General features: G+C 50.0%; 1 protein-coding gene across 15 annotated transcripts in view; it reads left to right on the top strand.

Annotated features, from left to right (window-relative positions):
* The window catches only part of HDAC4 (histone deacetylase 4), a 356,755-nt gene extending 342,413 nt beyond the window's left edge, over positions 1-14,342 (top strand). For all 15 annotated transcript variants that reach the window (XM_054477421.2, XM_054477425.2, XM_063648197.1 and 12 more), the window contains 3 exons: positions 8,216-8,300; positions 9,438-9,579; positions 9,901-14,342. In XM_054477421.2, the coding sequence (XP_054333396.1) occupies positions 8,216-8,300; positions 9,438-9,579; positions 9,901-9,940 (267 nt within the window). In that variant the 3' untranslated portion in view covers positions 9,941-14,342. The remainder of the gene's footprint in view (positions 1-8,215; positions 8,301-9,437; positions 9,580-9,900) is intronic.
* Positions 14,343-15,613: the final 1,271 nt, after the last annotated feature.

The raw sequence follows: 15,613 nt of genomic DNA, 5'->3' as shown, positions 1-15,613 counted from the left end.
GGCTGCAGGTACCAGGACACGCCCTGCCTTCTCCTGGCCGTCTTTGCTGGTCAGGGATGGTGTTCACGTTAACATAAATCCAAGTAGATCGAAGATCCAGGTGGCATCCCTGCAGCAGGCGAGCTGGCCAGCTACAGACTGGATAAAAGACCAGGCTGCTGTTTCAAACGTCCAAAGCACTTTACAGGCCCTTTCTTTGCTCCAGTTAAAAGGCAACTGACCTATATATTCTACCATCCCGAAGCCTTATGGTTCTTCTGGCTAGTTATTTTAAATAACAATAGGGAACTTCGCTTTCAGCCATGGCCTGTTCTTGCTTCCTGATGCGTGTTTGCTCTTCTAACAAGAAAATGTTCTTTTACTTAAACACATCAAAAAGCAGGAAGCACTAGTTTTATCAAGGTCTCTTTAAAAGTCTCTTTAATGCACAAGAGTTGGCCTGGGCCCCACCCCTCTGCCCCGCGGCCTTTGATGAAGGTTGATATACAGTGTGCCGGGCGATCTGGCACACACAGGCGGGGCCGCCAGCTGTGACGGCAGTGGCCTGTGGGGACCCTGCTGCCGCAGAAGTGGCTGAGTTATAGGGTGTGCGGGACAGGAAGCGCAGAGGGGCCTTGGCATCCCCGCTCCCTATCAGAGCGACCCCTCTGTCTTCAGCGCGTAGGTCTGGAGGCTGGTGCTCTTCCCAGCTACCATTTTATTTAATAGTTTCCATGTTCAGTTATCTGCAACTGCCAGTGACCATGGACAGTGAAAAGTTCCCTACGAGTGTTGCATGTTGCAGTGTAGACGGGCCGTGGAGTCGTGGGCACAGCATCGAGTCGGGCCTCCAGCCAACTTCCATCAAAGACCCTGCACCAGATGGCCACGGGGATCTGTGGCCCAGGCCCCTGCCCCGGGGAGGTTAGGAAAAGACCGTCCCTCCTGTCTGAGACCATGCCCAAGGCAGGTTTTTGCTTGGGCCAATTTTCTACTTTAGTCATGGGGTATTTCAGGGTTAAAATGCCACCATCTCATCTAACCCACTCCAGGATTCGTGGAAGACATTCGTGGAGCAGGAGGGTGGTGTCGTGTGGAGAAGGTTTTCCCCTGGGAGTTTAGCTTATCGGTTATGTCCCGATGCTTTGTGAAAGGTGTGTACGTGAAACAGCTCTAACAAAGTAAGGAAAACCAAGTGTGTGTGAGGGACTGAGTTGGATTAACCTGAGAGCTGGCTGCCTGCTTCCAGTCACTCTTCCTCTCACACACCCCACATGGGCACCCTCTTGTACACACACACCACACATATGCACACACAGGCACCACAGTCTCACATGCACACTCACCACACCCGCATCCTCGCACATGCACACCACACAACCCACACAAGCACCAGTCACACATGCACACCCACACAGGCACCAGTCACGTGCACACACCACACACGTGCATCCTCGCACACGTGCACACCACACAGGCACCACTCACATGCACACACACTACGTGCACTCCCTCTTGTGCACACACACCACACATATGCACACCCACACAGGCACCAGTCTCATGTGCACACACTTGCACACCCACAGAAGCACCACAGTCACACATGCACACACACCACACACGCACACCCTCTCGTACACACACACCACATATGCACACCCACACAGGCACCAGTCACACGCGCACACACCACACACATGCACACCCACACAGGTACCAGTCTCACACATCACATGCACCACACACACATGCCCTCTTGTGCACACACCACACATGCACACCCACACAAGCACCACAGTCTCACACATCTGCACATGCATACTCTCGTAAATGCACCAGTCTCACACGTGCACACACACACTACACAGTCTCACATACGCACACACACCACACACATGCACTCACCCATACCCCACAAGCACATACACATGAATGCTCACACACAGCACACACTCTCACAGTCAGTCACACTCCCCCCGTGCCAACAGTGAATGTTCTATATGCGCGCAGCCGCTTGTGGTGCGCACAGGATCCACGTCGTGTGTCCGGCTTGCTCCTCTTTCCATCCGGGCTGCCAAAGCCTTCCTGGCCGACTTTCAGCCTCGTGGCCTTCAGAGTTGAAGGAGCTGTGGCCATATGCAGCGAGGCTGTCCCTCTGGGCCCCATTACCTGGGTGTTGGGATATAAGGGACATCTCAGCGCTCCCCCCTTCCCTAGAGCCCCCTCTGTAAAGGAGCCTGCGTGCCTCCCGCACGGGCCCGGGCCAGGGCCAGGGCAGGTGTGGGCTGCTCCGGGTTTGCTTGTGACAGACAGAGTTATGCTGAACTTCCGGGCAAGTCCCCAATACACCTAGGTGGCCGTGTCTCCGGTAAAGGTCCAGGAGGGGAGGTGGCGGGCCCAGGATGTGTTTGTTCATGTTTAGGAGATAACATCAAGCAGCTTTTTAAGGGTTAAAACTGTCTTCAGCAGTGGCGTGACCAGACCTCAGCAGCACTTGGCATTGTTGCCCTTGACCTTTGCCAGCTGGACGGGGGTGAAACTGGCCCTTCTGCAGGGCTCCAGGGTCCCTTCCTCATGACTGCCACGGCTGAGCAGCCCCGCATCTGCCTGTTGGCCACCTGGGCTTTCCCTCCTTGTGAAGTTCTTTTCCCTATTTGTTCTTAGTGGGGTGAATTAGACAGATGGACAGAGGGAGGGAAGGAGAGGGACAGGGAGGAAGCAGTGGTGTGAAGCAGGTTCTCCACACATGGGTGACCAGCTTGTCTGAGTCCAGGGAGACAGAACACCCACACACACACGTTCTGTGCAGCGGATTTACTACTTACAGACAGGCAGCAGGGGATGGCAGAAGCCCAGGGCACCATGAGCCAGTCCCCCAAGGCTCGGAAAATGCCCCAGTGGATGGAGTCCCGTCTGCGCGCTGCTCTAGGAAACAGCCTGTCCTGAATTTTGTACCCCGAGTGCCGTGTGACACACTGAGCTGAAGCACCGAAGGGTGCCCTGTTTCCACCGGTGGAGGACTGGGACAGAGCCAGGCTGGCCGGCCCGTGTCCTTCACATCTCAGGCTGTGTTGCCCAGCAGTCCACGATCACTCTCGAGAACTACGAGTGTGAGGGACCTGGGTGCATCCAAGGCCCCCCGGAGAGCTGTCCTGCAGGCTGCTGGGTGGGTCCAAGGCCCCCCAGGAGAACTGTGCTCCAGGCTGGTGGGTGGGTCCAAGGCCCCCAGGAGAACTGTGTTCCAGGCTGGTGCGTGGGTCCAAGGCCCCCAGGAGAACTGTGCTCCAGGCTGGTGGGTGGTAGCTGGGTCCGTAGGAGTGTTCTCCCTGTCCTCTGGAGGAGTGGAGGTAGGATCAGAATAGTCTGCTCCTTGACTGGGAGGACTCTCCTAGGCCGCAGGTTTACTTTGGGTGAAATTTTTAAATTACAGATTCAGTGACTTTAATGGTTATAGGTCTATTCAAGTTTCCTATTCCTTCTTAATTTTGAGAAGTTACATTTTACTAGAAATGTCTCCATTTCAACCAAAATTTCTTCAGATTTCTTGGCAAGAGTTATGCTTCCCCAGTTTCCTGCCTTTCACATCTCTGCTCTGCCTGTAGCCGGGGCCCCCTTTCATCCCTGGGGCCGTCCCTGTGTACCCCCCAAACTTGGGTTTCCTCCGTCAGTCCTGCCGGAGCTTGTCAGTTTAATCAAGCACTTCCAAGAATCAGTTTTCAACTGCAGCATCCTTTTTTCTTTTCAGAATTTGTCTGCTTTTCCATCTATTTTGTTTCCTTCTTGCTTTAGGACCACTGTGTTCTCTTGCTAACTTCTTACATTGGATATTTATTTTGTCTTTCCTGATGTGTGCCAGTTAGGGCTGTAAATGGCTCCAGCATGGTATCCAGCCGCATCTCACATCGTGACAGGTAGCACTTTTCATTACTTTTTAATTCTCAGTACTTCCTGATGTCTGTTATGATTTCTTCTTTGAGCCGTGAGTTGGTGTGTTTTCTAATTTCCAAACATAAGGACTCATGGTTCTTTTTTTGCTATAAATTTCTAACAAATTGCACTGTGGTAAGAAAAGGAAGTGTGGTTGGCATTTGTGTTTTTGTGGAGACTTGCTTTATGGGCCAGTGCGTGGTCAGCCTGCAGAGACATTCCACATGTGTTTGGGATAATGTGTCTTCTCCGTCTGTTTCACAGAGTTCTGTTTGTGTTCATTAAACAGAGCTTGCTAATTGTATTGTTCGCGTTTTGGTTTTCCTGACCGATGATTGTCTGCTGGATCTGAGAAAGACATGGCAAAGTCTCCCACGATGGTGGGACACGTATTCGTGTCTTCTTTCCATTGCACCCATTTTTACTTAGACATTTTAAAGCTGCTTTACTAAATATAGACGTTTGACATCATTGTGCCCTTTCGTGATGAATTGAGGTTTTATCACACTAACCTGTATATCCAGTAATGGCCTTTCCCTTACATGTTTTGTGCCAGATATTGGAGCTGTGACCCCAGCTGCCCTTTGGCCAGGTTTGCCTGCCTAGCATCAGTTTTCCTGTGTGACTTTTAGCCTTCCCCTGAAGTTTCAGAGGTGTCTCTCCTATAAACAGCAAAAGCCTGGGCAATATATTATTTTCACGTCCTGTCCAGTGGTCCGTGCTTTAAGTGGAAACGTGGGTCATTTGCTGTTAGTTTGATCCCTTTTTTCAGATGCCTTCTTAGCATCTTGTTTTATTCTTTGTTTGTCCCCATTTTCTGTGGCTCTTTCCTTTTTCTCTTTTCTCGCCTTCTCTTGGGGTAATTGAGGGTTTCCTGCATTCCATTTGTTCCCTCTACTGAGTCCAAAGATATGCAGCCTATTTTCTTGTTTTTCATTCATCATCTTTAACATTTGGAGCATGTATTGTCAACACAGTCAGCATCCTCACTCCTGCCTCCATGCAAACCAAAGCCCGGACTGGGCCAGCACCAATTAGGGTGGCAGGGTGCCAGAGTACACACAGAGCACCCAGGTGGATATCCTTCCATGGCAAAACTTGTTTATCAGACATTGAAATTTAACCAGGGCCGTGAATGGTTTTGTTTGTTTTTCTTTTACTAAATCTGGCAGCCCTAGCCTCAGTGCCCCATCCTAGGTTATATCACTGACTGGTGTTTCATTTCCTCTTTCTTTTGTTTGATTTCACTGATAAGACACCATTATTATTGCTCTCTGTCATCCCTGTTCATCCAGGTTCTCCTGCACTTATGTCATTTTCTTGGCTCATCATTCCTTCTCATTTCTCACACTGTCTTCTAGCATTATTTTCATACTGCCTTAAGTATAATACATCCACTAGAGTGTCCCTTGGGAAAACACTCATGTGGTCAACTTCCCTAGCTCGTGTTTGTGAGGAGGAAGGTCTTTATCTCACCCTTGTTTTTGGATGATAGTTTCACTGGATAAACAATTCTGGGTTGACAAGGATTTGCTCCTGACACATTGAAGATCTTAAGCCACTGTCTGCTTGCCTCCATTGCTGTTAAGGAGTTGGTGTGTGACTAATGGCTACCTCTTTGAAGATTCTGTTTTCTCTAGCAGCTTTTAGAATTTTCTTTTTGTTTTTGATGTTCTGCAGTTTTACTCTGATGTACCTATGTGTGCATTCCTGGGTTTTTTTGACCCCGGCTTGGGTCTCAAATCTTCCATGTCACGTTCATAAATCTCTGGTTGTTTCATCATACAGAAATGTCATTTATTTTTAATACATACTCAGTATATTTACTTTTTATAATTTATAACTGATAATTTCAGTAACTGCAATCTTTAAGGATCCAATCAACATTCTTAATAAACTTTTAATTTTTGGGTAGTCTAAGATTTACAGAAACATCGTAGAGATCACGCACAAGTTCCTCATATCCCCTCACAGAACGTCTTCTACTGTGAACATCTTACTTCAATACAAGTCATCTGTCACAACTTAGAAACCAACGCTGGTCCATGACTATTAACTCCAGAGTGTATTCGGGTATCACCAGCTTTACCACAACTGCCCTTTCTCCATTTTAGGGTCCCGTCCAGGATCACACATCACATTTAGTCATTTCGTGTCTTTTGTCTCAGTCTTTCATGGTTTTTCAAGGAGCATTGGCCAGAGATTTTGCAGACTGCCCTTCAGTTAGTGTTTGAGTTTCTTCTCCTGGTTCTGTGCTTTGGGGAGGAAGATCAGAATCGAAATGCCATTCGCTTGTCGGATGTGCTGCCAACACGGCTCACTGACCTTGATCATTTGCTGAGAGTGATGTTTGCCGGGTCCTTCCACCATCGGGTTACACTTTTACCGCCTTTCCAAATGTATTATTTGGAAGAAAGTCACATTCAGCGCAGTGCACACTCAGGGGGATAGAGTTGGGGAGGGCTTAAGCTCCACCTCCTGGAGAGGGGAGTAGATACGTGCATTATTTGAAATGCTCAAGGATTTGTCTCTGTTCCCCTGTGTGTGTATTTATTTATTCGTATCCCGGTGAACTCCTGGGTATCTGTCTTACACTTTGGGTCATGCTTCAATACCACGGTGTTGATTTTGCTGCTCAGCTGGTTCCTGCTGTGGCCCTGGGGCACCTTTCAGACTGGCCCTGCATGTCCTGTGATGGCCCCGTCCGTTGACCTTCAGGCACGTCCTGATTTCCCAGCTCCACGAGGTGCTCCAGACTCTCCTTATATTGTCCCTGCCCCAGCCTTGGACCGAGCTGTTCTCCAAGGAGCCTGCTTCCCTTCACTGGAGAATGGGATTGGGAACCTTGCTCATGTCTCCTGACCCAGGCTCGTGCTGGCTCGCTTCCGTGTTGTTTGGGGTTTTTGTGTTTGGGAACTCATGCTTCCTGGAAGTTAACCGGCTGTGCTCATTTGAAGCCTGCTGTGGGGATGTGTGCCTCCAAAGAGGCCCTGCAGTGGTTTCTGCCTGGTGCCCTGGCCTGGCGGAGCTGCCATTGTCTATAGTAGCTGTCTACTCACAGTGTCTAGAACCAGGCAAATTCTCAGGGTCACTTTGTCTTTTCACCTCTACCCAGAAGCCAGAGTTAAAACCCAAATGCTCCTTCCCATGGCCTCTGTGGACAAGCTGTTGTGCGTCTGTCCTCACTCACCCATCCTGTCCTGACAGTGCTCTTTCCAGCCCCAGCCTGCACAGCCCAAGGCTGGCTCCAGGACACCTGGGGACATGGGTGCTCTGGCCTCCTGGCTCAGGTCCAGCTTTGTTCCAGACCCAGCAGGTTTCCCCTGGTTTTGTGGGCTCTTCCGGTTATTTAAAGGTTCTTGAACTGTTGTATTTCTATATTTTTATAATCTATTTCACTCAACCATTTTTTTTTTTTTTTTGAGACAGGGTCTCACTCTGTTGTCCAGGCTGGAGTGCGGTGGCACAATCTTGGCTCACTGCAGCCTCCGCCTCCTGGATTCAAGTGATTCTCATGCCTCAGCCTCCCGAGTAGCTGGGACTACAGGTGCCCACCACCATACCTGGCTAAGTTTTGTATTTTTTAGTAGACACGGAGTTTTACCACATTGCCCAGGCTGGTCTGGAACTCCTGACCTCAAGTGATCCACCCGCCTCGGCCTCCCAAAGTACTGAGATTACAGGCATGAGCCACCATGCCCGGCCAGTCAACCATTTTTAATTGTTGTGTTGCAAGTGCTTTGCCCTGTTGCCCTGTCATTGACTTGTGAACTTCTTCCCTGCTCTTATCTGCTGCCAGTACTTAGGGAAAAACTCGGTGTGAAGGATTCCCTCTGAGAGATCTGACTTCTTCCATTTCATCTCCCCCGACCCCACCTTCCACTGCCCTGGAAGAAAACCAAGATCAGGGGATATTCAGACATTCTTATTTATTAATAAAAGACAAGGGAAAGAAAAGTGATGAAGGAAGCGTCACTCCCCCTCATGGAACCCTGTGGCATCGATGGCAGATACCAAGCTCACATGCTGGTGCCAGCCCACTCCTGGGACTGTCTTTCTTCTGCTACTTGTAGGACCCCACAAATACACCTTATAGTGTCCTAAAAAAAATCCACTTTTACAAAATTTTATATAATAAATACCACGGCACATTTGGCTTTTTAAAGTTATTTTTTTCTACTCTGTGGGCAAATGCACCCCACAAGGGTCTCTGTGCTCAGGAAACAGTTACAGTCTCGGAACACCCCATCTAATGCACGTGTGGATTATATTGGCAGTCTTTATATTCTTATGCATTTTCTTCCAGCTTGATCCTCTCCCAGAAAAGGTTTTACAGCAAAGACCCAATGCAAACGCTGTCCGCTCCATGGAGAAAGTCATGGAGATCCACAGTAAGTTGCCTGGCTGGGTGCTCACAGGGGACACGCTCCTGAGGGTGGGACTGCACCGCACCCCATCCCTGTCCCCCTATACCCCCAGCACCTCTCCATCCCACTGCCGGCTGCTTCCCCACGCCTGCAGCAGAAGGCCTTGCTTTCAGCTGCATTTCTTGAGCTGGTAGAGACTCACATTTAACCCTGACTGGATTTCCCCTGGCCTGCTGGGATGGTTCCATCAGCCCATTTTGTAGATCTAGAGAATCAATGCCCAGACAGTCTCAGCGTGAAGTCACTTGCTTTAGGTCCCCAGCTAGCAGCGGGGGCCATGGCTGTGAGCCTGTACCCTGGGGACTCTGGCCTCTTCCCTGGACCAGAGAAGCCCACGTCCTGAGCTCAAAGAACCCTTGGCCCTGCAGAGAGGCAGGGTGTAGGCCCTCTGCGTTCTGGCACCGACCCTCAAGCAGCAGGTCCTGGGTGCAAGGGCATGGCACGCAGCCTATCTCAGAGGCACCTCCCACACCCTGTCGTTGTCACAAGCCCAGCTTGTCTTGCCTTTGAGATGACTCAGATGGTTGAGACTGTCCACACAAGCAGGGGTAGTCCAGAGCTTGGCTCCCCGTTTCCCTGTGTTGGGGAGTCCTGGCCTCAGAGCCCTGAAGCTGACCCTGGGCCAGGCCCAGCCCTCCACATACACCCCCTTGCACCTGATGCAGTACCCCTCCACCCCTAGCCTCTGTGAGGGCCCAGGCAGAAGACCCCTCAGCCCCAGCGACAATCCCCCAGGTCACCTGCTGCCAGAGATAAGAAGGCTCAACCCAGCAGGCAGGCAGCCCCCACTCCTGGCCACCCAGGGCAGAAAGGGGCCTGTGAGCGTGGAAAGCCAGGCCCACAGGAGCCTCCATCTGCAGTCCTAGGTGGGCCTGCTCCTGGAGGGACTCGAGCCACTCACGATGGGGAAACATTCCCAGAGATTCTGGGTCTTTGTGAGTTTGTAGCCATGCAGTCTTCTGCTTTGTGTCTCTTCAAAGACGGGTGCTTTTAAAATCATAAGGAATCAATCTGGTTTGAGGCTCAGGGTCCCGCAGGACCTTCCCAGGCCACAGTGCATCCTGCTAAGTTGTAGTCACTTTCCTCACCCCACCACCCCAGGCAAGTACTGGCGCTGCCTCCAGCGCGCAACCTCCACAGCGGGGCGTTCTCTGATCGAGGCTCAGACTTGCGAGAACGAAGAAGCCGAGACGGTCACCGCCATGGCCTCGCTGTCTGTGGGCGTGAAGCCCGCCGAAAAGAGGTGAGCACCTGCCCTGCCGCCCGCCCGCAGGCTCACCCAGCCCCACTGTGCCCAGTGACACACTATTCAGGGTCAGAATCTTTATGGCACGTGCCATGCCCAACAGACTAGAGACAGGCCAGCATGGCCCCCTCCTTCCAGTGCCAAAGCCCCTTAGAGACGCATGAGGAGCATTAGATCCTGAACAGATGGACCCGGGGCTGCCAGGCCTGGGCTAGGCTGGCGGGTGGGGCAGCGCACAGCCTTTAACCCACGTTCTATTCTCCTCTCTGTGGTGCACCTGCCCCACGCCCCCGTCTCTTTCTCTTGCGGGATCCACAGACCAGACGAGGAGCCCATGGAAGAGGAGCCGCCCCTGTAGCACTCCCTCGAAGCTGCTGTTCTCTTGTCTGTCTGTCTCTGTCTTGAAGCTCAGCCAAGAAACTTTCCCGTGTCACGCCTGCGTCCCACCGTGGGGCTCTCTTGGAGCACCCAGGGACACCCGGCATGCAACAGCCCACGGGAAGCCTTTCTGCCGCCCAGGCCCACAGGTCTCGAGATGCACATGCACGCCTGGGCGTGGCAGCCTCACAGGGAACACGGGACAGACGCCGGCGACGCGCAGACACACGGACATGCGGAAGCCAAGCACACTCTGGCGGGTCCCGCGAGGGACGCCGTGGAAGAAAGAAGCCTGTGGCAACAGGCGGCCGAGCTGCCGAATTCAGTTGACACGAGGCACAGAAAACAAATATCAAAGATCTAATAATACAAAACAAACTTGATTAAAACTGGTGCTTAAAGTTTGATTATTACCCACAACTCCACAGTCTGTGTAAACCACTCGACTCATCTTGTAGCTTATTTTTTTTTAAAGAGGACATTTTCTACGGCTGTGGCCTGCCTCTGTGAACCATAGCGGTGTGCGGTGGGGGGTCTGCACCCGGGTGGGGGACAGGGACCTTTAAAGAAAACAAAACTGGACAGAAACAGGAATGTGAGCCTGGGGGAGCTGGCTTGAGTTTCTCAAAAGCCATCGGAAGATGCGAGTTTGTGCCTTTTTTTTATTGCTCTGGTGGATTTTTGTGGCTGGGTTTTCTGAAGTCTGAGGAACAATGCCTTAAGAAAAAACAAACAGCAGGAATCGGTGGGACAGTTTCCTGTGGCCAGTCGAGCCTGGCAGTGCTGGCACCGCGAGCTGGCCTGACGCCTCAACCACGGGCACCAGCCGTCATCTCCGGGGCCAGGGGCTGCAGCCCGGTGGTCCCTGTTTTGCTTTATTGCTGTTTAAGAAAAATGGAGGTAGTTCCAAAAAAGTGGCAAATCCCGTTGGAGGTTTTGAAGTCCAACAAATTTTAAACGAATCCAAAGTGTTCTCACACGTCACATAACGATTGAGCATCTCCATCTGGTCGTGAAGCATGTGGTAGGCACACTTGCAGTGTTACGATCGGAATGCTTTTTATTAAAAGCAAGTAGCATGAAGTATTGCTTAAATTTTAGGTATAAATAAATATATATATGTATAATATATATTCCAATGTATTCCAAGCTAAGAAACTTGATTCTTATGAAATCTTGATAAAATATTTATAATGCATTTATAGAAAAAGTATATATATATATAAAATTAATGCAGATTGTGAAGGTCCCTGCAAATGGATGGCTTGTGAATTTGCTCTCAAGGTGCTTATGGAAAGGGATCCTGATTGAAATTCATGTTTTCTCAAGCTCCAGATTGGCTAGATTTCAGATCGCCAACACATTCGCCACTGGGCAACTACCCTACAAGTTTGTACTTTCATTTTAATTATTTTCTAACAGAACCCCTCCCGTCTCCAAGCCTTCATGCACATATGTACCTAATGAGTTTTTATAGCAAAGAGTATAAATTTGCTGTTGATTTTTGTATGAATTTTTTCACAAAAAGATCCTGAATAAGCATTGTTTTATGAATTTTACATTTTTCCTCACCATTTAGCAATTTTCTGAATGGTAATAATGTCTAAATCTTTTTCCTTTCTGAATTCTTGCTTGTACATTTTTTTTTTTTACCTTTCAAAGGTTTTTAATTGTTTTTATTTTTGTATGATGAGTTTTCTGCAGAGTACGGAATTGTTGCTGTCAGAGTTTATTTTCAGAAAGTGAGAGGAGGGACCGTAGGTCTTTTCGGAGTGACACCAACGATTGTGTCTTTCCTGGTCTGTCCTAGGAGCTGTATAAAGAAGCCCAGGGGCTCTTTTTAACCTTCAACACTAGTAGTATTACGAGGGGTGGTGTATTTTTCCCCTCCGTGGCAAGGGCAGGGAGGGTCGCTTAGGATGCCCGGCCACCCTGGGAGGTTTGCCAGATGCCGGGGGCAGTCAGCATTAATGAAACTCATGTTTAAACTTCTCTGACCACATCGTCAGGATAGAACTCTAACTTCGGTTTTCCAAAGACCTTTTGAGCATGTCAGCAATGCATGGGGCACACGTGAGGCTCTTTACCCACTTGGGTTTTTCCACTGCAGCCACATGGCCAGCCCTGGATTTTGGAGCCTGTGGCTGCAAGGAACCCAGGGACCCTTGTTGCCTGGTGAACCTGCAGGGAGGGTATGATTTCCTGACCAGGACAGCCAGTCTTTACTCTTTTTCTCTTCAACAGTAACTGACAGTCACGTTTTACTGGTAACTTATTTTCCAGCACATGAAGCCACCAGTTTCATTCCAAAGTGTATTGGGTTCAGACTTGTGGGCAGAAGTTCAGACACACCGTGCTCAGGAGGGACCCAGAGCCGAGTTTCAGAGTTTGGTAGAGTTTACAGGGTAGCTTCTGAAATTAACTCAAACTTTTGACCAAATGAGTGTAGATTCTTGGATTCACTTGGTCATTGGGCTGCTGATGGTCAGCTCTGAGACAGTGGTTTGAGAGCAGGCAGAACGGTCTTGGGACTTGTTTGACTTTCCCCTCCCTCGTGGCCACTCTTTGCTCTGAAGCCCAGATTGGCAAGAGGAGCTGGTCCATTCCCCATTCATGGCACAGAGCAGTGGCAGGGCCCAGCTAGCTGGCTCTTCCGGCCTCCTTGGCCTCATTCTCTGCACAGCCCTCTGGGGATCCTGCCACCTGCCCTCTTACCCCGCCATGGCGTATGGGGAGGAATGCATCATCTCACTTTTTTTTTTAAGCAGATGATGGGATAACATGGACTGCTCAGTGGCCAGGTTATCACTGGGGGGACTTAATTCTAATCTCATTCAAATGGAGACACCCTCTGCAAAGGCCTGGCAGGGGGAGGCACGTTTCATCTGTCAGCTCACTCCAGCTTCACAAATGTGCTGAGAGCATTACTGTGTAGCCTTTTCTTTGAAGACACACTCGGCCCTTCTCCACAGCAAGCATCCAGGGCAGATGGCAGAGGATCTGCCTCAGCGTCTGCAGGCGGAACCACGTCAGGGAGGGTTCCTTCATGTGTTCTCCCTGTGGGTCCTTGGACCTTTAGCCTTTTTCTTCCTTTGCAAAGGCCTTGGGGGCACTGGCTGGGAGTCAGCAAGCGAGCACTTTATATCCCTTTGAGGGAAACCCTGATGACGCCACCGGGCCTCTTGGCGTCTGCCCTGCCCTCGCGGCTTCCCGCCATGCCGCAGTGTGCCCGCGTGCCCACGCCCCACCAGCAGGCGGCTGTCCCGGAGGCCGTGGCCCGCTGGGACTGGCCGCCCCTCCGCAGCGTCCCAGGGCTCCGGTTCTGGAGGGCCACTTTGTCAAGGTGTTTCAGTTTTTCTTTACTTCTTTTGAAAATCTGTTTGCAAGGGGAAGGACCATTTCATAATGGTCTGACACAAAAGCAAGTTTGATTTTTGCAGCACTAGCAACGGACTTTGTTGTTTTTCTTTTTGATCAGAACATTCCTTCTTTACTGGTCACAGCCATGTGCTCATTCCATTCTTCTTTTTGTAGACTTTGGGCCCACGTGTTTTATGGGCATTGATACATATATAAATATATAGATATAAATATATATGAATATATTTTTTTAAGTTTCCTACACCTGGAGGTTGCATGGACTGTACGACCGGCATGTCTTTATATTGTATACAGATTTTGCACGCCAAACTCGGCAGCTTTGGGGAAGAAGAAAAATGCCTTTCTGTTCCCCTCTCATGACATTTGCAGATACAAAAGATGGAAATTTTTCTGTAAAACAAAACCTTGAAGGAGAGGACGGGGGGAAGTTTGCGTCTTATTGAACTTATTCTTAAGAAATTGTACTTTTTATTGTAAGAAAAATAAAAAGGACTACTTAAACATTTGTCATATTAAGAAAAAAAGTTTATCTAGCACTTGTGACATACCAATAATAGAGTTTATTGTATTTATGTGGAAACAGTGTTTTAGGGAAACTACTCAGAATTCAAAGTGAACTGCCTGTCTCTCTCGAGTTGATTTGGAGGAATTTTGTTTTGTTTTGTTTTGTTTGTTTCCTTTTATCTCCTTCCACGGGCCAGGCGAGCACCGCCCACCCTCACTGGCCTCGTGACAGTTTATTCTGATTGAGAACCGGGCGGACTCGAAAGAGTCCCCTTTTCCGCACAGCTGTGTTGACTTTTTAATTACTTTTAGGTGATGTATGGCTAAGATTTCACTTTAAGCAGTCGTGAACTGTGCGAGCACTGGTTTAAAATTATACTTTGCATCGAAAGGAAACCATTTCTTCATTGTAACGAAGCTGAGCTTGTTCTTAGCTCGGCCTCACTTTGTCTCTGGCATTGATTAAAAGTCTCCTATTGAAAGAAAAAGAAAGCGAACAGTTTTTGTTTGTTTGGTTTTTTTGCTGTGTGTGCTCCATAGTGGAGGCGCTCTATTTTCCAATTAATGAGAATGACAAACATATATAATCTATCTATCTATCTATCTATCTATAAAGGGGGCTTGAACCTTACTCACCCAAGAGCTTCTTACGGAATGTGGTAGAAAACCAAGTTGTAACGACACTGTAACCTGCCTGATGCCTGTTCGCGCCCGGCGTGAGCTGCGCACTGGCCGTGGCCACCATTCACCTCTGTAATTTAATCTGTTTCTCTTGGATTGTCTGGACGTGCCCGATGGTTCTTTCTTTTGCTCAGTGGAGTTGGAGGTTTTGTGTTTGGTTTTCTCATTCTTGTCTTGTTCTGTGTGGGTGGATTTTCACCGACCAATGATATCCTCTTCTGACGGTCAACTTCTTTCCACTTCACTGGAGTCCAGTATTCTGTACCACATCACGCAACGTGTTATCTTGTGGTGTAAATAAAGACTGCGTTACTTGCCCTCCCAGCTCTGGTTTCTGCCGGTGCACTCCTTCCTCATTGGCTCTCGCATGTGTGGGACCCTGTGGGCCGAATGGCCAGTGCCCTGGGTCCCATCTGGATGGTTGCATGGGAATCACTGGACCCCATGGGGACGGCCCCTAGACCCAGACCAGCGGCAGGCCCGTCCCCCTCTGCCTGCATAATCAGGTCCCGTAGGAGTGTCTTCATTTTAAATGTCCAATAATTTAAATCTTTACATTATCTTCTCCCCCCAAAACACTTACCAAGCCATAGTGAGCTGGAAATAATCTTGGAGAGAACAAGGCCAAAGAGAGAGGCCCAGGGCCCAGGCTTAGCCACCTGCCCACAGCCGGGCAAACACACCTCTGAGACTGGAGCCCAAACACCAGCCACAGCTCCTGACCCTCAGCAGCGCTCCTTCCCAGGCTCCCGCATCCGGTGACTAATCAGTTGGGTGCCGGGCAGCGTAAGCACCAGGCCACCTTGGCCCAACTTAGGACGACTCGAGGCCTTCTGGCTTCCCGGAAGGTGCCCGAGTCCCTCCCTAGGCTGACTGCCTTCCCTCCTCCCCTGTCACAGCTGCCAACCCAATGACACCTTAACCACCTTGCACACTGAAGCCCACCCAGTCTGCTTCCCAGAAACCCAGCCCACGGCACCCAGGTTGCCCTTGAGCCCCCGAAAGAGGCCTCTGGAGCAGAGGGCCCTGCCGGCCCCCAGGCATAGCCCTGTGGCAAGGGGGGCTCAGTCGGCCCCAGTATAAGAAG

This window comes from Pongo pygmaeus, chromosome 11 (genome assembly GCF_028885625.2).
Source record: "Pongo pygmaeus isolate AG05252 chromosome 11, NHGRI_mPonPyg2-v2.0_pri, whole genome shotgun sequence".
Lineage (NCBI taxonomy): Eukaryota > Metazoa > Chordata > Mammalia > Primates > Hominidae > Pongo > Pongo pygmaeus.
Note: the sequence above shows the minus strand (reverse complement) of the source record. Positions and strands in the feature narration are given on the sequence as shown.